At 38.6% G+C, this 25612-nt stretch overlaps 1 protein-coding gene across 1 annotated transcript; it reads right to left on the minus strand.

Annotated features, from left to right (window-relative positions):
- Window positions 1-1437: 1437 nt before the first annotated feature.
- On the minus strand, window positions 1438-22669 carry ASB15 (ankyrin repeat and SOCS box containing 15). The gene is made up of 9 exons (XM_022589622.2): window positions 22503-22669; window positions 20862-20914; window positions 20644-20775; window positions 19346-19504; window positions 12648-12893; window positions 10770-10941; window positions 8612-9182; window positions 7952-8105; window positions 1438-2195 (listed from the first exon to the last, which is right to left on the minus strand). Exons 1-9 carry the CDS (start codon window positions 22607-22609, stop codon window positions 2023-2025), a joined length of 1767 nt encoding a protein of 588 aa, XP_022445330.2. The 5' UTR covers window positions 22610-22669; the 3' UTR covers window positions 1438-2022.
- Between the last annotated feature and the right edge of the window lie 2943 nt (window positions 22670-25612).

Raw genomic sequence — 25612 nt, forward strand, 5'->3', positions numbered from 1 at the left:
TGGGGCAGACAGATGGGGAACATAGGCGCCTGTAATACAGCATGAGAAGGGCAGTTCTGGGGCCTCCCATCCTAGAGGAAAGAACATTTAAACTGAGACCTGTTGGATAAAGGATGGAGGGGGAAGAAGGAGATGGAAAGAGGATTCCAGGCAGAAGAAGTAGAACATGCAAAAGCCCTGAGGTGCAAGAGAGTATGGTTTCTTCTATAACAGTGGTTCCCAAATAAAAGACCTCAGAGACTTGTCAGGACAGAATGAAATTTTCACTCATCAATGAGGAAATGAAGACCAAACTTTAAGTCTTTTCAAAGCTAAAGTCCTTCAATTATTTTTTTTTAGATTTTTTAAACATTTTATTTATTTATGTATTTATTTATTGGCTGTGCTGTTCTTAGTTCCCCAGCCAGGGAATGAACCCGTGACCCCTGCAGTGGAAGCTCGGAGTCCTAACCACTGGATTGCCAGGGAATTCCCCTAAAGTCATTCGATTTTAATAACTGAGTTTAAGGCAGCCCCATTTTCTGGCATTAAAATGGCCCCTCTTTTATGAAATGACAGTGATAAATAGATGGCCCTATTTTTAAAATTACTAAAAACTACTAACATATGAAATCGAAAAATCTGGGAATCACTGTTCAAAGAATAAACTTCTAACAGGTGTTTAACATGGTTAAAGAGGGCGGGTAAGGGAGATATCAGGAGATAAGGCTAAGGCAGGCAGTTAGATCATGAAGGGCCATGGAAGAATTTTGGACTTTACCTAAGAGCAATGGGAATGATTTTAAGCAGGGGAGTGAAACTTGCTTACATTTGTAAAAGATTACTCTGGGATGTTATGTGTAGAATGTGTGTTAGATGAGGCGGCAAGATAGCAGGGAAAAGGACCAGCTGGGTAGCACTACAGTGTCCCAGGAAGAAAGGAGATAATAGCTGGTATTTGGGCTGAATTAGTGAGACTGAGTAGAAGATGACTTCATGAAATAAACTTACCAGGACTTGGTGATTTGTTCTATTGGGTAAAGAAAATGAGATGGTCAAGGTTGATGTCCAGGCTTTTGACTTGGGAAACTGAATTGATAATTGGGTTAACTATTGAGCTAGAGATGGTAAGAAAAGGAGCCTTTTTGTGGAGGAAGACAGTGAGTTCATTTGGGGACATGCTGCATTTGAGGTATCTTTGTATTCCAAGGTCCTTTAGGCCAATTGTCTACACAGGTCTCAAGCACGTGAGAGAAAGCTGAACTTCGGATATTAATTTTACATTTTACAGCATGTAGATAGTAAACGAAACCATGGACATGGATGAAATTTCCCAGAGAACTTAGCATAAAAAAAAAGGGGACTTAAGACGTATTACTAAAGAGTTGGCAGGAGATAAGCAATGCAGAAAGAAGCCAGAGACAAGGAGGCCAGAGAGGTGGGAAGAGAGCCAAGAGAGCAAGGTATCCGGAGAACTGTTTCCTGGAGGGAGCAGGCAATCAGTCAGTTGCTGCAGGAATCAGTTGAAAGGACTGAAGGATGCTCATTGAAAGCAGCAACAAGCAAGTTGTTAAGGACCTTGGGAAGGGCCGTGGAAGGAGCAGAAGCCAGATTACAGTGAGTGAATCTGCGGACAGGAAAGAGCCCTTTTACGCCGTGTGGCGATAAAAGAAAGGAGAGAATGGGGCAGCAACTGGCTGGAGATGTGGGTTTGAGAAAGTGGTTCTTTGTTTTATAAACATAGGAGAGACTTGCTCATGGATATTGTAGGAGTCACTTGATAAGGAGAGTTTGAAGACTTATTGCAAGTGAAGACAATCAATAGAAATTCAAATGCAAAATATTGACTAGCTTTAAAAAATCACAATGTAAAAGGTCCTTAGAGATGTAAAATATGGTGCTCCCAAAAGAACCCAGGATCCAGTTATAAAATTGTCAATGGATTTAAATACACATAAGGATATAAAATGGTTCCAAGAAATTCTCTGAAGGAATCTCATTTAAACACATTTTTAAAATCACATTTTAAAATATTATTTTAAATTATGGCAATTTTAGCTCTTGTCCATAGAGATCATACTCTTTAAATAATATATATCTTTGAATAGTTGGTGGCAGAGAGAGCTTCTCCATTAAGGCTGGCTGGCAGAGTCGCTGGAGTCCCATAAGTCTTCGAATTCTTAACCTACATAAATGCTTTAAGGAGCAGGGATTCTCTAAAGTGAATGGGAAAAACAAGCGAAAAATAAAAACAATATTAATGGATTAACCTGTAAGATACAGGCTGTTTTAGAATAATATTAATAGTGTCATTCTAAAAAACAGGCATGCACACATTAGCAGTTGCTGACTTTAAGTAAAATTCAAATTGCAATTAAGCCTTCCAGACCATTCCTCTAGAATGTAAGCTCTATGAAGGCAGACGTTTAGTCTGCCTCTGTGTCAGAAAGAGTCTGGCTCCTACAGGGTGTTCAACTACAATATGTTAAATGAATGAATGGACTCGATTAAAGAAAGCAAAGGCTCACATCTCCTTCTATTTATTTTTTAGAATTGAGTATTTGAAAGATATATTTCTTTACTTCCGCTCTCTCCTACCAATCTTTCTGATGAATATTTATCTGTGAAACATCTGATACAAATGATTCCATATATCCATTATTCAATCTTAGGTTTGTTTCAGTGTCTGATACCTAAACATTTTATATTTTCCAAAAAATCTACTAATGTTATTCAAATAGCTGATGTTAACCTTTATTTTCAACTCTTACTTTATCTCTTAGTACCTTTATCTATAGTATAATTACAGTACCGATATATTATCCCAGCAACATGAGCTAGTGAAAAGGCAGCATTGCACATGGACTTAGTTGTGGGCTCTGGACTCAGTCGGCTTGGATTAAAATCCTGGCTCTGCCACTTCGTATTTGTGTGATCTTGGACAAGTTATTTAACCTCTGTGGTCTCAGTATTCTCACCTGGGAAATGTGGATAACCCTACCTTACAGGGCTGTTTAAAGATCGAACAAATTAATTCATGTAAAGTATTAGAAAAGTGCTTGGTACATTGTAATCATTCAATAATGTGAACGATCACTCAATTCAATAATCAAAGAGATCACATTTCTGCTCTATTTGAGATTATAAACATTCAAATTATCTTGAAAAAATTAAAACAGTGTTTTTGAAAAACCACTGAGGCAAAGTTATTGTTACCAAAATAGGCAGAATAAACCCATCTTTTTTTTAAAAATTACCATTTTATTTTTTTCCCTAACAAAGCCTCTGCCCTACGTATACCTGGAGGAATCCTGACATCCAGTGGTTAACCATACTCATAGCAATCAACTGACTTAAGCCCTAGTTGCAATGATGTGTGACTGAAACAATAAAAAAACTTCCTGGTCTTATTCTTACTTGGATTGCTTTTCTAAAATAAGAATTGGTCATTCTTTTGCAGCACAAACACATGGACAATGAATTACCAATTAGAAGTAGAATCTGTTCTATAACAGGAAGCACAGTAGTATTGGAGAAAGAGCCTTTGTTTTGACGTGAGACAGACCTAAGAGTTCAAATCCTTGCTTTATTATTTTCTGTCTATAACTTTGGGAAATGAATTTATCTAAGCTTTAGGGTTTTTTCCTTTACAATCTCCAAAATATTTTAACTCGTCTACTGTAAAATAAAATATAGATAAAGCCACCGCACAAACATACAGTTTCTTAAGTTATTATAAGTCATTATCGGGTGAACATCTTTAATCATTTTCCAGGTCACGAACAGAAGAACTTCCCCAGCCATAACAGAATTCTCTCCACAATCCATCCCAAACTTCATTCCTTCCTCCCCTATAAGGAACTACTGTTCTGATTTTTATAGTAATCATTTCCTTTAGAGCTTCATCATCTCAGTGTGCTATCCCTACCCTATAGTATTGACAATATATTTTTGAATTTGATGTGTTCTTTAAGGCTTTTTTAATCTGCAAGGTCTTCTCTCTATCCCCTTCTTCCTTTCAGTTAATCTTTGAACATCCAAAATGCCGTATTTCCCACAGCCTGAACTTTGAGACTGCATTTTCATGGTGCACTTCTGTGTCCTACTGCCTTCTCTATTTCTTGCAGATTATTAGCTGGATCCAGAGGCTTGATCAGACTCAGGTTTGATCTCTTTGGCAAAACTATAGCTGGTGCTGTGTTCTTGCACCAAGAACCACATTACAGGGTATTAGCAGCTTACTGAGGGCTGCAAGATGGTGATATCTAATTATATCATTTCTTTTTAATTTATTATTTGGAATACTTTTATAAAAGGATACGTTTGCTCATGTATTCTTTGGTTACTGGTGGCACAAATCATACAGGTATGGTGGAATAAATGCTTGCATCTTTTCCTTCATTAATTTTCAAGATGATGAATTGATTTCCTTATCCTTTGGAGCTGACCAATTTTTAAATATTATATTTAAATATTTTAATTGGTTTCAATTCATTGAAATAATTATCCTTTTGAAGCTTAAATTGTCCCATATTTGGCCAGTGGGAGCCTCAAGCTGGCTCCTGAATTCTTTGGACATGAGTCTGTGAGAGTTTATCTGGCATGACCAGATATACCTGAGTCATCTTGCATATTTCCTTCCCCAAACCTGAAATCATCCATTTCTCCAAGAAACTTTGGTTTATTTTTCTAGGAAATGCTATTTCAAAGCCACAGTCTGGGTGCTAGGGATATGCACTGCTACTGGGCTTGTCATTATTTCTAAGACTCTTCTGTAGACAGATAGACACACACACACGCTTTCAAGGTAAAATAGTTTATGAGTTCATACTAGTAGTACCAATTCAAATTCAGAGCTACAGAATTTTTCTTTAAGCTCTTCCATATTATGTCTGTATTCCCTTTCTTCCACACTGGCAATCCCGGTTCTCAAGGACACAAAGAATAATAGAATTAGAATATCCTAGGTACTGACTACATCTCTCATTCTCAGCATAACAATATCATGCTACCAACCAGTATAATTTCTGAGCTCTGTTAAAAATGTCTTTGTGTGTGCTCTTTCCATTTCTCTCCCATTAAAAACAGTTGTGTCATATCTACATTATCTGACAGTATAACCATTACATATCTTCTCCCTTTTAACTGGCACTTAGTCTTGCTTTTCTGTTTAATGCTCGTTACTGGTCCTATGTCATTATCTCTTTAGTTATTTTGGTTTGTCTGAAGCTTATTTTTTAGGAGATTCTTGAGAACGTGATCAGAAGAGTAATATTGTTTAAGATAATCTGAATTTTTCCCTTATAACTCACTGGTTCTTTTTACCTACATGACCAAAGGGTATAGTAATTTGTAATTTTCAGCTTCAAATCTTTTTTTATTACAGAAAGTTTTTCACAGTACACATTTTTGTATTTGTTCTGTTCCTTTGTTTGGTTTTCTTTTTCTTTAGCTCTCTTCAAAACTGTCCCTGTCTTTCAAAGCCTTTTATATATCCCTTTATTTCCACTTTATTTTTAAAATCTTCTTTAATTTCATCTTCTATTTCTCCTAAGTCATTATCTATTGCATTATTAGTTCTTGCTTTCATTCCAGTTCAGTCTTTATATTCGAAATTAATTTTTTGTTATTAGTTCTTGCTTTCATTCCAGTTCAGTCTTTATATTCGAAATTAATTTTTTGTTTTTCTTTCTAATTCCTTCCTCAGTACTGTTACCTCATTTCTGAATTTTTCTAATACTGACTTGTGTTGTTCTTTCATGTCTTGTGTCATTTTCCTTATGCTTTTTAGCTTGTTTTGAAACAGAGGGTTTCAATTTTAATCTGTTCTGAGGGCATGTTTTTCTGGTGTGCTTTTGTTGTCTGTGGGGATGTTATTCTGTTCCTCTTTCTATTTTTTCTTATAATATTTTTTTTTTTTTTTTTTTTTTTTGCTGTACGCGGGCCTCTCACTGTTGTGGCCTCTCCCATTGAGGAGCACAGGCTCCGGACGTGCAGGCTTAGCGGCCATGGCTCACGGGCCCAGCCGCTCCGCGGCATGTGGGATCCTCCCGGACCGGGGCACGAACCCATGTCCCCTGCATCGGCAGGCGGACTCTCAACCACTGCGCCACCAGGGAAGCCCTAGCCTTAGTTTTTTATTTATAAAAATTAGCAATGATAACACTTAACTCTACAAGTTGTGGGGATTCATGACATACTTTACATATACATTTCAGATACTTCATGTAACCTTACCATAATAAAAATAACATAAAATGCTAATAATTTAGTTTTTAAAATAGCTAAATTTATAAGTGTTTTTAATGCTGTAGGCTTTATGCCAAACACCTCACGTGCATCATCTCTTTAAATCCCCACAACAACCTTATGAGTACTATGCTAGCCCCATTTTGCAGTGGGAAAACCTCATAAAAAGGATAAGTAACTTGCTCAAAGTTACACAACTAGTATGACTATCTTGGTCTTTTTACAGGAAATAAAAAATTCCCCTCCCCTCAATGAAACAAAAATGATGCAACAAATTATTGCTTATTTCCATGAAAATATCAGCCCTGAATGACATATGCACTATATGACCCAGCCATCCTACACCTAGGCAAGGCCAGAGTTTCATCCCATTCTAGGTCTATCTGACCCCAGAGGTCGATTTCTAGGCTCACGATACTATACGATTCATCAGATTCTCTAAGGTTCCTGTTTCAGTTGCCACAAAGTCTCTCGTACCGTCCAACTCATTCCAGTGGAAGCGCCATGTGAGGAAAATCCAAGATTACCTCCAAATCTGCATTCAGTTGAACTATCACTCTTTCTAGCCCATCAAAGTCTCCATCCTTCCTCCAATTTACGTCTCTTGCTACCATAGTCAAAATGGCCCAAATTCAGATTATATACTTTAATGTATGAGACTCTGATGGAAACAAAGTGCTTAGATGAAAACCACTATATTGCCCGTTTCTTTTTCTAGAACTTTATACCTAACAAATATGGTATGTGAATCAGCTCAACGTTTCAGTTTCATCTTCTTGCCTATAAAATATAATCTACTAATTTGCATAAAATTTGGCTGATCCTAAAGGCTAGGCTGTCACGGTTTTTCACATTTAAACTTGATTTAGGTGTATTAAGAGTGCCAGAATATTTAAATGTAATGCCAAGTTCTATGATGCTTCTTCGGGCTCTATAAAGTGATGTCCATGTAGTTTTTGAAAGTTCATTTTTCCAAACTCATATTTTGAAAGAGAAAGCCTTTCCAGCTTATGATTTTTTTTCTAGTTTCTATTTGAATTTGGAGTAATTTTAGATGCACTTTAATTGAAACTTTTGCAATATGATGCACTTTTATGATTATAAGTAAACTTTAACCTAGAGAATACAAAATGGCCTGCTTGTAATACATACTTTTGATGGTAGGAATTTGTCAATAAAGACCCAGAAGACAGCATATCAAAAAGGATAATTCCAATTCATTCCATTCATTCATTTACTCAATATTTATTGAGTATTTACTGCTTATTAGGCATTATGCTAAGCCTTGAGAATACAAAAATAAACAAAACAGATCCCTGCCCACATGGAGATTACAGTCTATATAGTTTATGATATATAGCAGTTAACTTTTAAAAAGTGAGTTCTAGTCAGAATATAATATAGTAATAGGATTACTCATTATACAATTAAAGAGTTGGAAATTATCAAGGAAAGCAAAAAATTAGTATCTTATATCAGAGGAAGTATTAAAGATGATTTGAAAAAACAGATAATTCTGAAAACAAAGTAGCTATGAAAAAGTATCAAAAATGACATTAAGAAATATCCCCCATATGTATAACTGATTCACTTTGTTATAAAGCAGAAACTAACACACCATTGTAAAGCAATTATACCCCAATAAAGATGTTAAAAAAAAAAAGAAATATCCCCTATATTCATTCTCCATAAAAAATTTTGTAGGAAAAACTTTTGCTTTTACCTAGTATTTGACGGATTTCTGGCCATTCTCTCTGTACTTCTAGTGCAGATTTCAGTTTAGCACACAGAGGGATATAATCCATGTAATCCATTAATACACGAATAACACTGCCTACCAAGTGTTTCATCCAAGGAACTGTAATAAACTCACAGAACTGAGAGAAGTGATGAAATTTAATTTAGTAGTACTTTTAATACACTATATACAAAAACACTTAATTTTGTTCTGAAAAATTATTATCTGTCATTTTACAGGAAGTGAAAGTTCCCTCCTTGTAATGAACAAAAAAAGAAAAATAAACGGTTTGCTTGTTTCTGTGAAACTATGAGCCCTGAAGCACGCGTGGCTCTGATGCGATTGTATTCAGCACGATGTGGAAGAATCATGCTTCTTTCCATGCTTCTAGCCCCAACATTCCACCAAATAAGCATAAATTATTGATATATTTTCCCACATTCTTCAACATTCGGTTTCGAATTCAAGAAAAATACACTTTTTTTTGGCCTAGTTTTATGCTTATTTCCCCATATCATTGCAAACAAAAACTCAAGAACAAGAAAAATATAAAAGTTGGAGTTGATTTTTCTTTTCTTCTAACATCCCTGATGAGCAAACGTTAGGATGATGACCCAATATGAAGAAGAGAAGGATGTAACTCACCGGGTTATCTTTTACGACACAAGACGTCCATCCCGGCAGTATCTCTTCCTCTATCTCTGACCATACAAACGAATTTCCAAAGATGTCCCCGTGCATGCAGTCAAAGCACATCTCCACTTGATAGCCGTTATTCAGCAACAGCCTGAGCATTACCTCGTCATTTAGGGCATACTGAATGGCACTGGGGAAATGAGTGTCATTCACATGCATGAAATAACAATTGACATTAGCTCCATGGGCGAGAAGCAGCCTGACAATTTCATGATTATGGGCCCTCACTGCCACAAGAAGACAGTTGAGGGGATCTAAGTTTGGGTCTGCACCTGCAGCCAGGAGGACTTCTGTGCAGTGGATATCATTATTGCAAACGGCAAAATAGAGAGCAGTCTTCCGTTCATCATCATAGCTCTTGGAAATGTGGTCAGCAAGCAGGGTATTGACATCAAAGCCATTTTCAATAAGCAGTTCTAGGCACTGTGCATTTTGTCCATCTGCTGCTGAGTGAATTGGCGTTAGCCCACTTTTCTGGATTGCATGTTTGGATGTTACTGGAATAAGATATTTCAGTGCACTAAAAGAAATCAAATATCCACATGGCATGAAGAAAATCAAGAAATTAAATAAACCAACTTCCTCACTAGACAAGTGAATGCAATTTACTTAGTTTCCTTTATTTTCTGTAGATAACCTTACACAAAAACTTTTAGTATTTGTCCATTGACTTACTACTTTTCAGTTTAGTGTAATTTAGTTTAGTTTTGATTTAGCTTCCCAGGCTAAATATTCCTGGGGAAAATACTGGATCTTATATATTTGGTCCTAGAATTGTAATTATTCAGGAACCCTCCCCATCTTTCAGTTCTTCTCTGAACAGCATAATATCTATAATCAACCAATGCTATGTAACGAAAAAAATATAATAGGAAAGTAAGTTCATTTGATGCCATAGAAGAATGCTTCACACTCTTGACCATTATAACATGGAGTCACAGGAAGTTAGAGATGGAAGTGACCTTGAACATCACTGAGTTCAACCCCTTTATTACCAGCAGAGCCATATGAAGTCTTGAGAAGTGAAATGACTTGTCCAAGGTCACATAGATGTAGGGCAATGACTACAATTTAGGCCTCTTGAATTCTCATTTGTTACTCCCCTTTCACTGCTTCCTGAGCAATGTATGCTTTAATATCGGCCATGTATATCCTGTCTGCTTACTTGAAATTGAATTATTGGCAACAAGAAGAGTCTTTGTTGTTCCACCAACCTTACATCAGTTCAACCGAGACAACTAACCACAGCTTATGTTTCAAAGAACCTGTGACAAATAGCTGTGAATTTCACACTTGACTGATGAACTAGAGAAGTATGAGAGCCACAGGCAAGGATAAGTTGATCTCTTGTGCCTAATTCGGAGCTACCATGTGTGAATTTATGAACTTTAACAATGTGTCACTTAGTGTCAATTACGTGTCATTGGCAACTTAACTTAGCCAATGTCACCACTGAAATTGTGATAAAGCCTAATGATTTCAAAGTTTTTGAACTTATGAAATATACTTAATTACCTAAAACCATCCTTTCATGGTGGGTAGTTTAATATCATGATTATAGATTTCTATTGATATGTTGGTTGTGGTACACTTTTGTGATTAAAAAGTATATCTGGCCTTTTTATTTGGGGGAATAAAGATACCTAAATTTATAATGAAACTTTTCTATTCAAGAATAAATTTGACATTATATTATAATATCTGTTGGTGTTGATAAAGATTAGAGTAACACAAATTTTAACCCTTGGCCAAGGGCAAAATTTTTAGAAACCTGTAGCCATCTGTTAAACGTATTAAGAAAAACAAAAAACAAAAAGGCACATTTGGGCGGCTTGTGCAGAATTCTCACTTATAACTTACCTTCTTCTAAAAGAAAATATCTTTTCATTTTAAAAGTAGTATAAATTCGATGTGGAAATTTTTTAAAGTAAAAGAATACAAAAAGAATGGGAAAAATCAAACAAATATATAGATATACAAAACTTGTGAACATTCTTCCTTTTTCTTTTTGGATTTTCGGAGGTGTATAGATAGATTTGGGATTATACCATATATACAAGCTTGTGTTTTTCCACTTGAAATGATCATGCTATGATTTATTACTCACAGATAATGTCCCTCGTAGGCAGCTCGGTGTATAGGAAGATGCCCTGCTCTGTTAGGTATGTTTCCACTTCCTCCATATTCCAGCAGGAGGGAGACGCAGTCAGGATTGCCCCCTCCTGCTGCCTCAAGCAACACTGATGCCCCATCATCCGCCAAAGCAAACACATCCCCTCCTGGCAGTATAAAACATGCGGCATAGTGATAGCTGGACAGACTGTCAAGATAATCTCCTTAAAAATAGCCTTTCTGGTTTCTGTGGTTTTCCTTTCTGGTTAGGACTTAAAAGTATAGAATTAAGAACACCTGTGTTCTCAGTCTTTTCAACAGTCATGCAGCGTGTTTCATTCTATTAGAAAATCTTTCTGTCATAAGAACATCTGAGAAATCAAGTCAATTTCCACGATAAACAAAGACTCCCCCAAAAAGGTACAGTTAGACTTTTAGAGACAGCAGTTAACACTCGATTTCAAGAAATATTTATCAACTGTCTTCTGTGTGCAAACACCATGTGTGACCCAGCAGAAGGTGCTAAGATAAATAAATCTGACTCTCTTAAGTGGCTCTGAGGGGAAATGAGACAAAATATCATCAAAGAGCACAAACTGTATAATATTCAAGTGACGTCAGGACCAGAAGGCATGATGTAGGGGAAAGTGATCTGTTTGCATTGTGGTTTTGTTGCTGACTGTGAGAGTTTGCGGCAAGCTATTTACTTCTATGAACTTCCAACTCCTCATCTGTGAGCTAGAGTAATACAGCTTATTTCATAGGGCTGATTTGATAATTAAATGAAGTTGCATTTGGGGGGCGCCTCAAAAATGTTAGTCCTTTCCCCACAGAGGATAATGTTGTCCTAGCCTTTATTTACAGATGAGGAAACTGAGACCCAGGTGCTTAAGTAACTAGGCGAGAGTCAGACAACGGGTAGGTGGCAGAAACCAGTTTAAGAAGTCGGTATCTTAATTCCTGGTTCCGTTGTTGTATAAAGCACTTGGAGGTTTCAAAGGAGGACAGCATCACGCTCTGTTGGGAAGAATTAGGAAAGTCTTCAGGGAGGAGGTGTCTCAAGACATTAACTTTGAATTGTGTTGGAGAGTATTCCAGATGAGGGCGAGGACCTGACCCAAACCCGGAAAGAATGAATGCAAGGTATGTTTGGGAATATTGCTAGGCTATTTAACTGGAGTACAGGATACATATTAGGAGTAGTGAGAGATAAACCTGGAAAAACAATTCAGGATGGTGCAGTGGGGACCTGAGCATGATTCAGTGGGCAGTGGGGAGCCACTGAGGATTTTCTGAATCGTTTATTCTACTGTAGCTGACCTTTAGGGAGAGGAGCTGAGTTGTAATATACAGTATGGATTCGCAGATGGAGAGACTGGAAACCAGGAAAGTGGTTAGGAACCAATTACACTGGTCCAGGGAAGATGGGAGGATGCAGATGAGAGGGTCTGCCAAGGTGAGAACTGGTGAGAGAGAGGGTTGCTGTAGTACACGGCAACTGACCATATTTGAAACAGAAGGTGATGGGGGAATCAGAGATAAATCTAAGCTCTCAGTCTTGGCTGAGAGAAATTATTAAAAGTGTGAAAGAAGAGGAATTCAATTTAGGAGAAGATGAGTGTGAGACCTTGGTGAGCCATCTATGTGAAAACTGGGAGCAGTCAGGGCCAGGCACTCAGATTTGTAGGTCCCCATGCATAGGGTTCAAGTGAGTTGCACAATAAGGGTCTATTGAAGGGGCGATCGACGGATGGGACAAAAGCTTGATGCCCAGATACATTCAGGAGAGGAAGAGGAGCCAGTGAGAAGTGGAGAAAAGGAGATCCAAGAGGCAGGAGAAAAGTCAGCAACATGCAATTCCTTTTCTACGTACCTTTGTGGATCAGGTGTTCCAACACATCACAGTGACCATACTCGGCCGCAACACCTAACGGGGTGACTCCAAATCCGTCTCTTAGGTGGACATTGCCTCTGTGGTTTAGTAGTAGAGCTATTATATCTTTGTGGCCTTGTTTGGCTGCTTCATGCATTGCTGACCATTGCTTGACACAGGGCTGGTCAAGGCTGGCGTGGTGTTTAAGCAGGGCAGACACCATGTCATAGGAGCCCATTTTCACAGCTTGAAGATGATTTTAGAAAGAATAGTCAATGGTAGGCATATAACATGAATACCTTACATGGCATTAAACTAATGACCAGGTTTAATATCACAAGAGATATTAGTGATTTCTTTTCTTGTATTTTTCACACCCCTTCTATTTCTCATACCAAATTCCTATTGTGAAGTGTTAGCGTGCAAGATGATACTGCCTTTTCTTTAAGACAGACCTGAGGATGGGTAAGAGTTTCATGGAAAACAGGATGCCTATCACTAAGGAAGCTGTGTGTACTCTTCCTAAACTTCTGTTGCTTCATCAACAAAATGAAAATAACATCAACTTTTGTATAAGTTAAATAATGTATGTATGTAAAATGCTTAGTATATACTAGGAGCTCAATAAATGACAAGCATTATTATTACTATAATTTCATCACTTCTAGGATCATGGAGCCACATGTGTAAATAATGTTTATCAAATTTTTCTCCCTCTAGAATGAGTTTTTTCCCCACCAAATCCAGCAGTAAATATTAAATAAACTTCTCTTTCCCATACTCTTATGAGAGGTTAGCAATAGGAATGTTTAGAATCCAGATAGGTCAGTTGTTCTTTTTTATAGGTGAAGTAAGTGACAGCTAATGTACTACGTTTTCCAAGGTTCACTAAATCGGATGTCTCTCTCCCTCTCTGTTTTTTTCTAATAGCTGAAATTACACTGTTAAAAGTTTTCCCCCCCTTTGGATTGTTAATGGATTGTCCCAGTTTAGATATAAATACTTCTCAAAGAGGTAATGCATTTTCCTCTTAGCAGTCAAGTAAAATCTTAGTAAGAAACAGAGCAGGACGAGTGCCACTCTCTAACACTCATTCATTCGTTCATTCATCCTTTCATGCAGTTAATACGCACTGGCTATATGAAAGGCACTGAGTTAGGCACTGTGGACAACAGGAAAAAGACAGACGTAGTTCTCCCTCGTGGAATTTACAGCCTGGGGAAGAAACCTACACTGTCTTCTGTTTGAAGAGAGACTCAGAGTCTGGGCCTTTGCTGGGAAAGGCAGGAGGACATGTAGGGCCACATAGAACATCCCGGGCAGCTAGGAGGCAGAATCCAGAAAGGCTCTGAGGCCAAGGCAAGGGAAAGGGCTCCAAAAGGCATAAAAGGAGGATGAAGACAAACTTGGCCTATTTCATTTGGAGGCAGGCAAGCCATCAGGCAGTGAGATTTCAGTTTTTCTTCTGCTTACTGTCTGAAGCAGAGTCTGCTGACAAATGCCTTTCTCTGAATCACCCACCTGCCACTGGCAGCTCTAATTACAGTGAATTACCTCATCCTGGCTGGTGCTCTTGCAAACATCAATAAGTTAAACAAACTAAGAGATAATGTGTCCTCATTTATCTTCTTGCTCTTATTCCATTTTTTCTACTTAGAAAAAATGTATTAAAATAATGAACCTCTTCCCTCATGATCTGTTTTCCTTTTGTCTGACTCAGGGAACATGTTGATTAGAGATATTAGTCTTTTGTCAAGAAAATAACAGCATATATAAGCCATATTCAACTTAAAATAATTAAAACTTTGCTTGCAGTTTAAGTTTTGGGACTAAGAATACATTTTATTTCTCATAGAAATAATAATCAAAATCATGGGGAACCCCTCCCAAGCTAACCCATGAAGACATTCTTAACAAATAATTGGCTAAAATAATGAAAACTAACAAGGTACAGAACTCGTGTAATGTAGCTAAGTAAAATACAAATTAAATAATATATGAAGTAAAAAATATATTTCACATATATGTATCTTTATATGCTTAGAGGAAACAAGCCTCAGTTGAAGAGTTAGGGAATTAGAGAATTTTGCATTGGTTATAGGCAGTATTGAACACTTTATAGTTTGCTGGCACTTTTCTTTTTTAAAAAAAATTTCGGGGCTTCCCTGGTGGCGCAGTGGTTGAGAGTCTGCCTGCCAATGCAGGGGACACGGGTTCGAGGCCTAGTCCGGGAAGATCCCACATGCCGCGGAGCGGCTGGGCCCGTGAGCCATGGCCGCTGAGCCTGCGCGTCCGGAGCCTGTGCTCCGCAGCGGGAGAGGCCACAACAGTGAGAGGCCCGCGTACCGCAAAAAAAAAAAAAAATTCTGTCATTTTCTTTCTGGATATATGTGTTTTGCTCATATAATTTACTTAATCTCGGCAGTGAGTTATCTTCTGACTCATATAACATACCAATAGAGAAGAGATTTTTTTTTTTTGCAGTATTTTGACAAGGATTTAAAGATTGAAAGAGGAGATGGAGTAGAGAGGATATGTATTGATCTGTGAGAAAGAAAATGTCTGAAGTAAAATTAACTGAATTGTAAATGGCATAATGTTCTCGGAAAACGGAGGGCAGTGGAACTGAGATGTTGTGCCAGACAGTTCCCTCGGCTTCCTCTGTACCCTGGGACCCACCGGCCAGGATAATCTTGCGGCTAAACTACTGGAGAAAGGCTACACCAGGTTCAGAGGGATGGGTAGAGAGGGAGTCCGGGGGCAAAAAACATTTAATAACTGTCAGATCATCACAAATGAGATATCTACACTCAGCAAGTAACTGTATAACATGACTGTAATACATCTAAGTACCATAAGTAAGGGCCAGGTGGCTGATGGGGAAAAAGGGCCCTGAAGGGACCAAAAGTGATTTTTTTTTTCCATCTAAGGAGTATTCCATAAATAAAGACAAAGATAATGATGACAGGTTAAGACAAATAAAAATGGCATTGCGCATCAAAATTTATTTTTTAAAAGAGCACTTTTTTCTCTTATCTCTCCTTTATATGTTAATGGGCTGTGAGTAGCCAAAAGTAGCCCCAAAATTCAAGAAAAAACTGAGAAAGTGCCATGGATGATCCATTTTCCTATGAACTTAAAAAGACTTGACATAGATTCCACAATGAATGTCCTGAAGAAGGTAACCCAAGGAGAGTCCCTATTCTCCAGAAATGTGGATGATAGGGACATAAGTGAACACCTCCATAATATTTCCTTCATGAGACTTTGATTATATCTTTGATGTTACCAGTTGGTTTTTAAAAATATTATTTCCAAATGTTAATTCTATTTTGACTCTGATAACTCAACGATCAAGCTCCTTTCCCATACTTTAGTTATTGCTAGAGTAGAGAGATCAACAATGGAGACTTTGAAATGCATATAAATACTTAATGCTCTGTTGTGGGCATTAAGCAGTAAAGAAAAATTTAAATGAAGCCAAAAGAAAACAAATGAATGATAATCATGACTTAGTTGTCCCTTAAGAACATGAGTGGATTGAGAATAGGAAGTAGAGAATAATTGTATATTTGCAAAGTGAGATAGTATACAAACTCTGGAAAAGGGTATCTTTTTTGCAGAAATCAAAGACTATAGAAACACCAACAAATACATGCAAATACTCCATGGTATATGCCTTTACAAAAATAGTAGATCACACTAATAGTGGTGAAACAACCAGAGGTGATATTCCATTTAGTATCTGTCCCTGCTCAGGAAAACAGTTCCGTTCATTTATGAAAAGCACCATGTTACTGTGACATAAAGGCTGGTAACATGTATGCAGAGAAAAATCATCTCTTCCTCAGTACTTGTGTTTCCCCTTTTCCTCGAGCAAGAGAAGCTCCCAAGTTTTAGCTGTTCACAGTCTATCCAGGTAGAGACTAAATATCCCGGCTTCCCTGGCACCTAAATGTGGCTATGTGACAAAATCTGAACAACATGGTATGAACAGAAGTGCTGTGTACAATGTCTAGGTCATTTTCTTAGAGGCCAACATGATTTCCCAAGGCTGCCTCTTTCCTTCCCCCTGCTGGCTGGAAAAGGTAACATCTGAAAGTCTTGTGTAAAGGAGGCATATCCACCCTGCCAGCCCTAGGCCACTCACTTCTGAAATGTTGTGTGAGAGAGGAATGAACTTCTTCCTTTTGAAGTCATTGCTGTTTGTTTGTGTTGTGTGTCTGTGTTTGTTTGTTTTGTTATGGAAGCTTTACCTCTACCCTAACTGTAATAATAAGTTTGTCCAACTTAATCTGAATTTGGGAAGGCTGAAAGCTCTGACACAGGGCAAGAGTAAGTAAGGAGTCAGATCAGAATGCGCCTACGCTGTGGTGACACTGTTCATGTAACAATCTTGTCCAGGGGCGAAGGCTTGCCTAGGAGATTTTCCCTCCCCTGTCTGCCGACGATCCCCTTTACATCCCCCCAAGTCACAACTCAAGAGCAACTTTCTCTTTAGAAGCTTCACAGATTCACTGCTTTCTTATTTCCCCAATTTATGTTGAATATACACCTTTGTTATAGCATGTATTAACACTAATACTCTATTTCAATCATATCTAGGCTCTCCTGCTAGACTGTTTGAGAGGAAGACGATCATAACATTCATCTTTCTATCCATGCTGTCCGGCACATGCTGGCTTACTGGGACTTTTCAGTAAACGTTGGTTGCACTGATGTTGTTGAATTAATGTTGTCAAATGTAAATACTTTACTGATGTTCAACTTGTCTAAGTTTTCTGTTACTGATATTCGGGTTGTTACTGATATTCAGGTTGTTTTAAAAATTTTAGTGATTTTTAGGGCTTCGCTGTGGCACAGTGGTTGAGAGTTCGCCTGCCGATGCAGGGGACACGGGTTCATGCCCCGGTCCGGGAGGATCCCACATGCCGCGGAGCGGCTGGGCCCGTGAGCCATGGCCGCTGAACCTGCGCGTCCGGAGCCTATGCTCCGCAACGGGAGAGGCCACAACAGTGAGAGGCCCGCGTACCGCAAAAAAATAAATAAATAAAAATTTTAGTGATTTTTAGTGTGGACAGGAGCTGTGGTATTGTTTTCTCGCTGTGCCCACAGCTCGTGATGCTTTATTTGCTTCCTCTGTGACTGCTGGTGCACAATCTCAAGGCTTCTCCCTCTCTTCCTGCCACGCCTACACTATTTCATAACGTCTCTCTTCTCCTGAGCATCTACCATGTGGCAAGAGTTTTACATATTTATATTTTTCTCTAATTTTTTATAACAATTCTGCATGGTGGTGTTGTATTTCCATTTTATACTGGAGGAAACTGCGGTCTATGACTACAATCTCACAGCTAGAATTAACATTCACATAACAATACTGTATTGTATATTGGAAAGTTGCTAAGAGAGTAGATCTTAAAAGTTCTTGGGGTTTCCCTGGTGGCACAGTGGTTAAGAATTCACCTGTCAACGCTGGGGACACGGGTTCGAGCCCTGGTCCTGGAAGATCCCACATGTCACGGAGCAACTAAGCCCGTGCACCACAACTACTGAGCCTGTGCTCTAGAGCCTGCAAGCCACAACTTCTGAGCCCGAGCACCACATCTACTGAAGCCCACGCGCCTAGAGCCTGTGCTCCACAGCAAGAGAAGCCACCGCAATGAGAAGCCTGCATACCGCAACGAAGAGCAGCCCCCGCTCGCTGCAACTAGAGAAAGCCCATGAGCAGCAACGAAGACCCAACACAGCCAAAAATAAAATAAGTAAAATAAATAAATTAAAAAAGAAAAAGTTCTCAACACAAGAAAAAACAATGTGTAACTATGTGAAGTGAAGTATGTTAACTAAGCTTTTTGTAGTAATCATTTCGTGATATAGACATATGTCAAATCATGTTGTATACCTTAAACTAATACCATGTTATATGTCAATTATATCTCAATAAAATGGGGGGCAAAATAAATCCAAGGATCTCAGGTGCCAAAGCCGAAACTCCTACTCCACATCTATGTCCCTAAGAGAAGGAAACTCTTACTCCACACCTATGTCCCTAAGAGAAGGAAAGGTTATCTTTGGTCATTTGTAGTTAATCTCATCTCTCTCTACTTCTACAAACAGACCTGCTAATTCTTATCTGTCAGCAAGCAGCAGGATACACAAGCCTGAGAAGAAGCTGATAGATAATCGACACCTTCAGGCTTACAATCATTCCTGTGTTGTGTCACAGTGGCAACCCCCTAGTGGTGCCCAGGGCTGCACCTGTGTGCTCAGAATCTGCTGGATCTCCTGCCTTTCAGTTCTTCTTCCTTGTCCTGCTGTGGACCTGACGTCTCTCTTTGGAGTTCCCTTTCTGCTTCTTTATTCAGGCTACAGATCACACATGCAATCTTCCTTATAGCTGGACCCCAGTTAGAGAATATTCCTTTAGAATTGGCACTCCTGGCCTCATAAAACTCCTCATTCGGATCCCTCCTGATTAATTGTTGCTGAAAGAGCTTTCACATTTGACCTCTTTGTATTGATAGAAAAACAAAATCATAGGACAGGTGAGATGGGGGTTAGGGGAAGACCTCAGGGAATGGAAGGAGATGAGGTCACACAACTTTAGCCAATCAATACACAGTGGTTTCCAATAAATACTTATTAAATATTATTTATCTCAAATTATAAAAGTTCTAGAAAGAAAGGTCATTTACCAAGCAGAAGAGGTGTCTCTCCTTTGTCATTTTTGGTGTTTGGCCACACTCCTTTCTCTAGTAAAGTTCTTACATTTTCCACCAGACCAGCTTTGACTGCCAAAGTTAAGGGTGTTTCTCCATCAGAGGTCTTGAACTCCCAGAGCGTCTTATAGGATGCTGAGATATGAAAGCATTGTGTAAAGTTAAAAATCTTTACTTAAAGGATATCATATAGATCAGAACGATGCGATATTATCTACAGTAGATTGAACAAAGTCAACTGATGAAAAAGGGGAGACTAAAAGGAGATATGATTAAAGTCTAGCAAATGACAGTGAGTAGAAGTAGATGAGCGTGGTCTTGCTAATCAAGTTGACAGCTAGCAAACCAACATCTATGTCTCAAGGTGACTTTTTAAAAAAATGATAAAGGGTTGTGAATTCTCATTTCTTAATAAATTGTAAAACAAATCCCCAATCCTTTGTATTATTATTTAAACTGCATCTGAAATTGCTTTTTATCAAATGAAGTCTGTGAATGTGGGAATGAGAAGTATTTCAATGAATGTATCCAGTCAGAATATGTCAGAAAAGAAATACCATGCTTAACATCATCTATTTCTGTCTGTCTGACTATCTGTCTACCTGTCTACCTGTCTAATTATCTGTTTTTAACATTTTTTTAGCTGGCTGGCTAGCTGGATAACTAATTATCCAGTAGCTATCATTATCTCCTACAGCAGAATCAGGGAGCAACATTGAAGGCTGAAAAGTAGAACACTTTCAAATTGTTTTATAAGATGCTGAGATGTGAAAAATACTATGTTAGAACATCAGAATTATTATTAATATTTAACCCTAGGTAAGCTTACCGCAATAATTATTGTTTGCATTATGAAAAAATTAATGTAATATAAGGATAGATATTGTAAGTACTACTTGTACTAAATAATACTCTTTTGGATACCACTAACTCAAGTGACAATTCAAGACGAAAATTTAAAACTGACTTCTAAAAGCAAAAAGCTTTATTTTAAATAAATTAATTCATGCTGCAGACAAACTTTTAAGTGATAATCACCAAACATCTTCCCACCAACCTGTGTCATACTTTTAGGAGGATGCAAAGGGTGAACCCTGAACCCCACAAAAGGTACTGATCTTTGTACTCAGTTTAAAGCATGAGTACTGCCTTTTCCAAACTGCAAATCATCTTTTATTCTAATTTTTCTTTTTGCTTTTTATGTTCATTGGGATTACTCCATAACATCTACATTATGGCTTCAGTTTGGTCAAGGGGATTTTATGTTCTCTTACCATCCAGGACAACCTCAAGTATTTGTCGAATGGGTTGAACAACAGCTTCATGCAATGGAAACCATCCTTTTTCATCAGCCTCATCCAATGCATATTTATATTTCACATACTCCTGGAGCTCAAGAATGTGACCTAAAATAAACACATGGGCTGATAACAAATCTCTTGGCCAAGTAGAATCTCCAATCCATCCTACTGTAGGTGATACACCCATTTACCTTGCTTTATGGCTTCCACCAGCTTTCTCTTTTGATCACTTAGTGGTACAAATCTACAGAGAAAGAAAAACAAGGCATATTTGTATTCATGGCATACTTCAAGGAACCAAAACATTTATTTAGTTTTTGCACATACTTTTAATAATCAAGATCTAAAAGAAATGCACACAACTGATTTTATCTACTTTAAAAACATAAATGTCTAAAAGTCAGATACAGAGTGTATTTATGATACATTGGACCTAAGAACACTAGTGACGATGGAGAAACAAGATTATAACATCGTCTCTGAAATTAGTTGTAGGCAATGAAAAAGGGGTAAACAACTGGAGTCAGAGTCAGAAGAGCTGGGTTCAGGTTTTGTGGTTTTGTGATCCTGGGGAGGCCAGTAACCTCTCTGGATGGTGGTTCCTACATTGGTAGAATGAGGGGATTAAATAGGAACATCTCTAAGGCTTCTCCCAACTTTAAAGACACTATGCTCAATAAAGGTTTGTTGCTTTGAACTTAATAATTGCTAATTAATGATTGCTTACTTGGGAGTGTATGCTCTACACTGCATGTTAGAGTCTTTAAGCAACTGATCCACAAGTGAAAAATAGGCTGAGCATTTACCGAACAAACTCCCAATCACTGGCCCAGCAGGTCATTGTCAGCCCTCAAGGAAGTTCTCTGGTGTGTGTGTTTATTCAGAGGCAACAAGGTATTTCGTAAGAAATTGATTTAATTCTATTAAAGCAGAAGCATCCACTGGTATTCTAGGACTGTGAATGCCTTCCTGGGAACTCTTAAGTTTTAAAATCTGTTGCAGATGAGGGAAAAATTAACGAGATCAGAAATTTAAATGTAATATGTCCATTTTTTAAAAGCTCAAAAGCAATAATTTTATAGCACTGAACCTTTTCAAAAGCACTTCAGAATTTCAGAATACAGGATTCTAAATACTATAATAGAATGTAAAGGTAAACTAAAGTTTGTTTTTGTCAGAAGTATAATGTATGCTATTCAAGATAAAAATTTACTTTGGCAGTTTTAGACTCTATAACTCTTGCCAACACAAAGCACCAATTTTATGTGAAATTTGTTAACTGCTGTCACTTGAATAGTAGATAATTAAATAGGCTCTGGTTTATATATTACTTTGTCATATATAATAAAATTGTTCAACTCTTTTCCCATTCATTAAACTTACAGGCTAGGTGAATTAGCATTATTCTTCATATTTTAAAGGTGCAACATGGAATCCATTTCTTACAAAGGCTGCCTGAGTCAGTAGCAGAACCGATTCTGTATACTTAGCTATACGTTAGTCATATAAACAGTGCTTGCAAATTGGTTCACATTATTTATTGTCCTGTTTGATTCCATAGGAATTTAGGAAATAGGCAATCATATACAACCAAATTCAACTGGGAATTTCCCATCTAGGTAATCTCCATATTCCACAGGAGATGGGGATTTGTAGAAGATCAAATAGCCAAACTTGTGCACAGTGGCTCCTGTACGGTATTTAATTCCTTGCCAGAAAAGAAAGGGAAGCATTTTCCTGGAGGAGGGCTCAGGAAATGTCATTCATTTCATTTTACAACAAAATGAAGGCCATGAAAAAGTTTGGGTGAGGATAGTCAATTTGAATGTTACCTTTCAGGATAAAACACAGTCTTGCTGGCTTCAATGGATTCTTGAATACTGAGCTGAACATCATAACTTGTAAGATGATCTTCATCGGGGTCATCATTAGCGTCCATGACTGAATATAATTTTGAAAGAGGCAAATTCTTATTATCAGCAAATGCCACAGAACCGCATATAGAGTTTACCTGAAGGACGCAAAATGAAAATGCATTCACTTTTCCTCATTTAACAAACACAATGCAGTTAATATTTTAATCCGTATTGTATATATAACACCCATTCTAACTTTTGAAACCTTAATTACCTGCCCTTTGGGTGTCTACATTTTCTAATTTTTGACTTTCTTTTGAGTAATGACTATAGTTGGGCTTACAAGAATTACTTTTTCCACACTTCTGACATACTAATTTGTCCCATGTTTCTTCTCAAGACATTGTTCTACACAGCACATTAGAAGTTCAAAACTCTGAGAAGAAAGACCGGGTAGGAATAAAGAACGGTGAGCCTTTCACATTCTTTACTTTTTCTTTATTCTCTGTCTGTTGTGTGTGGTTTTTTTTGTTTGTTTTTTTGCGGTACGCGGGCCTCTCACTGCTGTGGCCTCTCCCGTTGCGGAGCACAGGCTCCAGACAAGCAGGCTCAGCGGCCATGGCTCACGGGCCCAGCCGCTCTGCGGCATGTGGGATCTTCCCGGACCGGGGCACGAACCCGTGTCCCCTGCATTGGCAGGCGGACTCCCAACCACTGTGCCACCAGGGAAGCCATGTGTGTGTTGTTTTGTTTTTTTTTTTGCTGATTTAGTCCTTTCTTCACACCCATGGTTTGAGTTGGCTGCCTTGAATTGCAGTTATTTCTGTATTTGTGTTCAACTCCTTCTACCAAAATCTGTGTTCTTTGAGGTGAAGGGCTCTACCTCACTTATCTCTGCATCGCCTGCAACTCTAAAAGGTGCCTGGCATAGGGAAGCTTCCCAATGAACAACTGTTGAATTAAAGTTGGAGAGAACAGGACGTCACAAATGTAGTGACTTAGCCCTGCCATCAGGAAATTTGATAGAGCAAGTGGAGAAGACACGAAGGAAACTTCAAATAGAAGGAAATGAGAACTTTTAAGCACTGTTCTTCTTAAGAAAAGACTGTCTAGGGCTTCCCTGGTGGCGCAGTGGTTGAGAGTCTGCCTGCCAATGCAGGGGACACGGGTTCGAGGCCTAGTCCGGGAAGATCCCACATGCCGCAGAGCGGCTGGGCCCGTGAGCCATGGCCGCTGAGCATGTGCGTCCGGAGCCTGTGCTCCACAACGGGAGAGGCCACAACAGTGAGAGGCCCGCATACCAAAAAAAAAAGAAAGAAAGAAAAGACTGTCTAGTCTCACAATGAAGTGAACAGCTTTCAGAAGTCCAGAACTCTAAAATAAAACAAGAGAGCATTAACCTGACAAAAACAGCCTTAGGCACTTGGAGGACTTCTTTACTGACCAGTTTAGATGGGTTTGATAGACCACATGGCTCTCTGGGTGCTTTAGGAAATCCACCTTTATGGACTTGTGCTACATGCATTCCTGGCCATGGAAAGATCCTTTCTCACACCTTGACGGAAGGGCATCCTTAATGCAGTTAGGGAGGATGGAACTGCTAATATAAGGACGGGTGTGGTAAGGACCAGCTTTATTAAGTGAGGCTTAATTGTGGGAACTGTTAAACAATAAGCAGGGTTAAAATGGACTCCTGCTTTTGAAAAAAAGAGTCAAAAACAGAGAGGCTTCTGGACTGACTTACGTCATTTATTGATGGCTAGTTCAGTTCTCCCTAATCCACTTGTTTCAACCAAATCAGAGCCACCATGAACGGTTGTGCAGGATGTGCGCTACACAAGTGTTCCTGGTTGACGAAATCCAGCCAAATCTCCCCTACTCGAGTTGTGCACGCTGGCAGGGTGCTTCCCCGAGGAAGCAGCATCTTTTCTTCATCTGCACCAGAGCGCTTATAGCTGTGGGATTCCTGAACTCAGCTGAAAAATTTTTAGCACCAGAAAGTTAAACAAAAAGAGGCCAGATTATTTAGTGTTTTGGATAATAAATGAGGAGAGATAGACATGACACCTTTTACCATCCAGTCTTCCAATCTTTTCCCAAAGTGGAAGGGCCTCAGGATTTGGTTACTCTCCTTCAGAAAGAAAGCCACGGTATCTCAGCAAGCTCAAAAGTCTGACACGTACCCGAGGGACCTCATTCACCAAGTAGACTCAAGTGGTATTTTAAAAAAGCTATTGTTTCTCTGTTCATTGTCTACCTTCTCCGAGAACGTGACCCAGTAAGAGCAGAGAATTAGTCTACTTTCAGAGCCAAGAGAAGTACCATCTTAAGGTATGTGGACTATAAATGGGTGTTGAATGAATGAATGAATGAGCTAATAAGTGAACCTAACATAATCTAGGTTCTGCTTTATTCTTAGAGTTGACCATTTTCCTCAAGTACGGAATCTTCTAACTAAATGAATCTGATTGCCCACCCTGTGTCTGGCTTCATTGTTCGCCCATCTGTGCTTTTACATCTTATTCCTCTTTATTCACAAGGCCCTCCCAGCTGTTCCAACTCATGGTCCCCACGGCCTCAAGCCCGACTCCAGCCATTCCTCCTTTGGAAGGAAGCCCTTGCTGAAATTCTTCAGCTCCTCTCTGGACCTCTTCATCCATGAATATCTCCTCTTGTATAGTATTTTTCCAACATCTGGATTTACACTCATTTTGTATTAGCTTTGCAAGTTCTTCACATTTTCATGTTTTATATTCTCTCTTGGACTATTAGTTTTCTGAGGGAAAAAAAAAAAACACCTTACTTTCTTTGTCCTTTATGTCTTTTCTCTCTAATTCCACTCCTAATCAACTATAGGAAAGTGCCATTCTCAGTGATCACTGGGAAAAAGTTGTTGACTCATTACTGGCATACAAGTCCTGAGTCCCTTCTGGCAGCATGATTAGACGATGAAGTTAGCAGTGTGGCATCACCCGTCGCCTGTCTCACTAATGTCACTGTGGAGATGAGGAGGTTGCATGGCTCTGGGATTAGTAATGGGATCCAGAGACTTTCGCCTATTTAAATCACCAGCTTAACTCTAAACC

The sequence above is a fragment of the Delphinapterus leucas genome, chromosome 9 (genome assembly GCF_059928025.1).
Source record: "Delphinapterus leucas isolate spDelLeu-1000000601 "Yukka" chromosome 9, BTC_Dleu_Yukka2, whole genome shotgun sequence".
Lineage (NCBI taxonomy): Eukaryota > Metazoa > Chordata > Mammalia > Artiodactyla > Monodontidae > Delphinapterus > Delphinapterus leucas.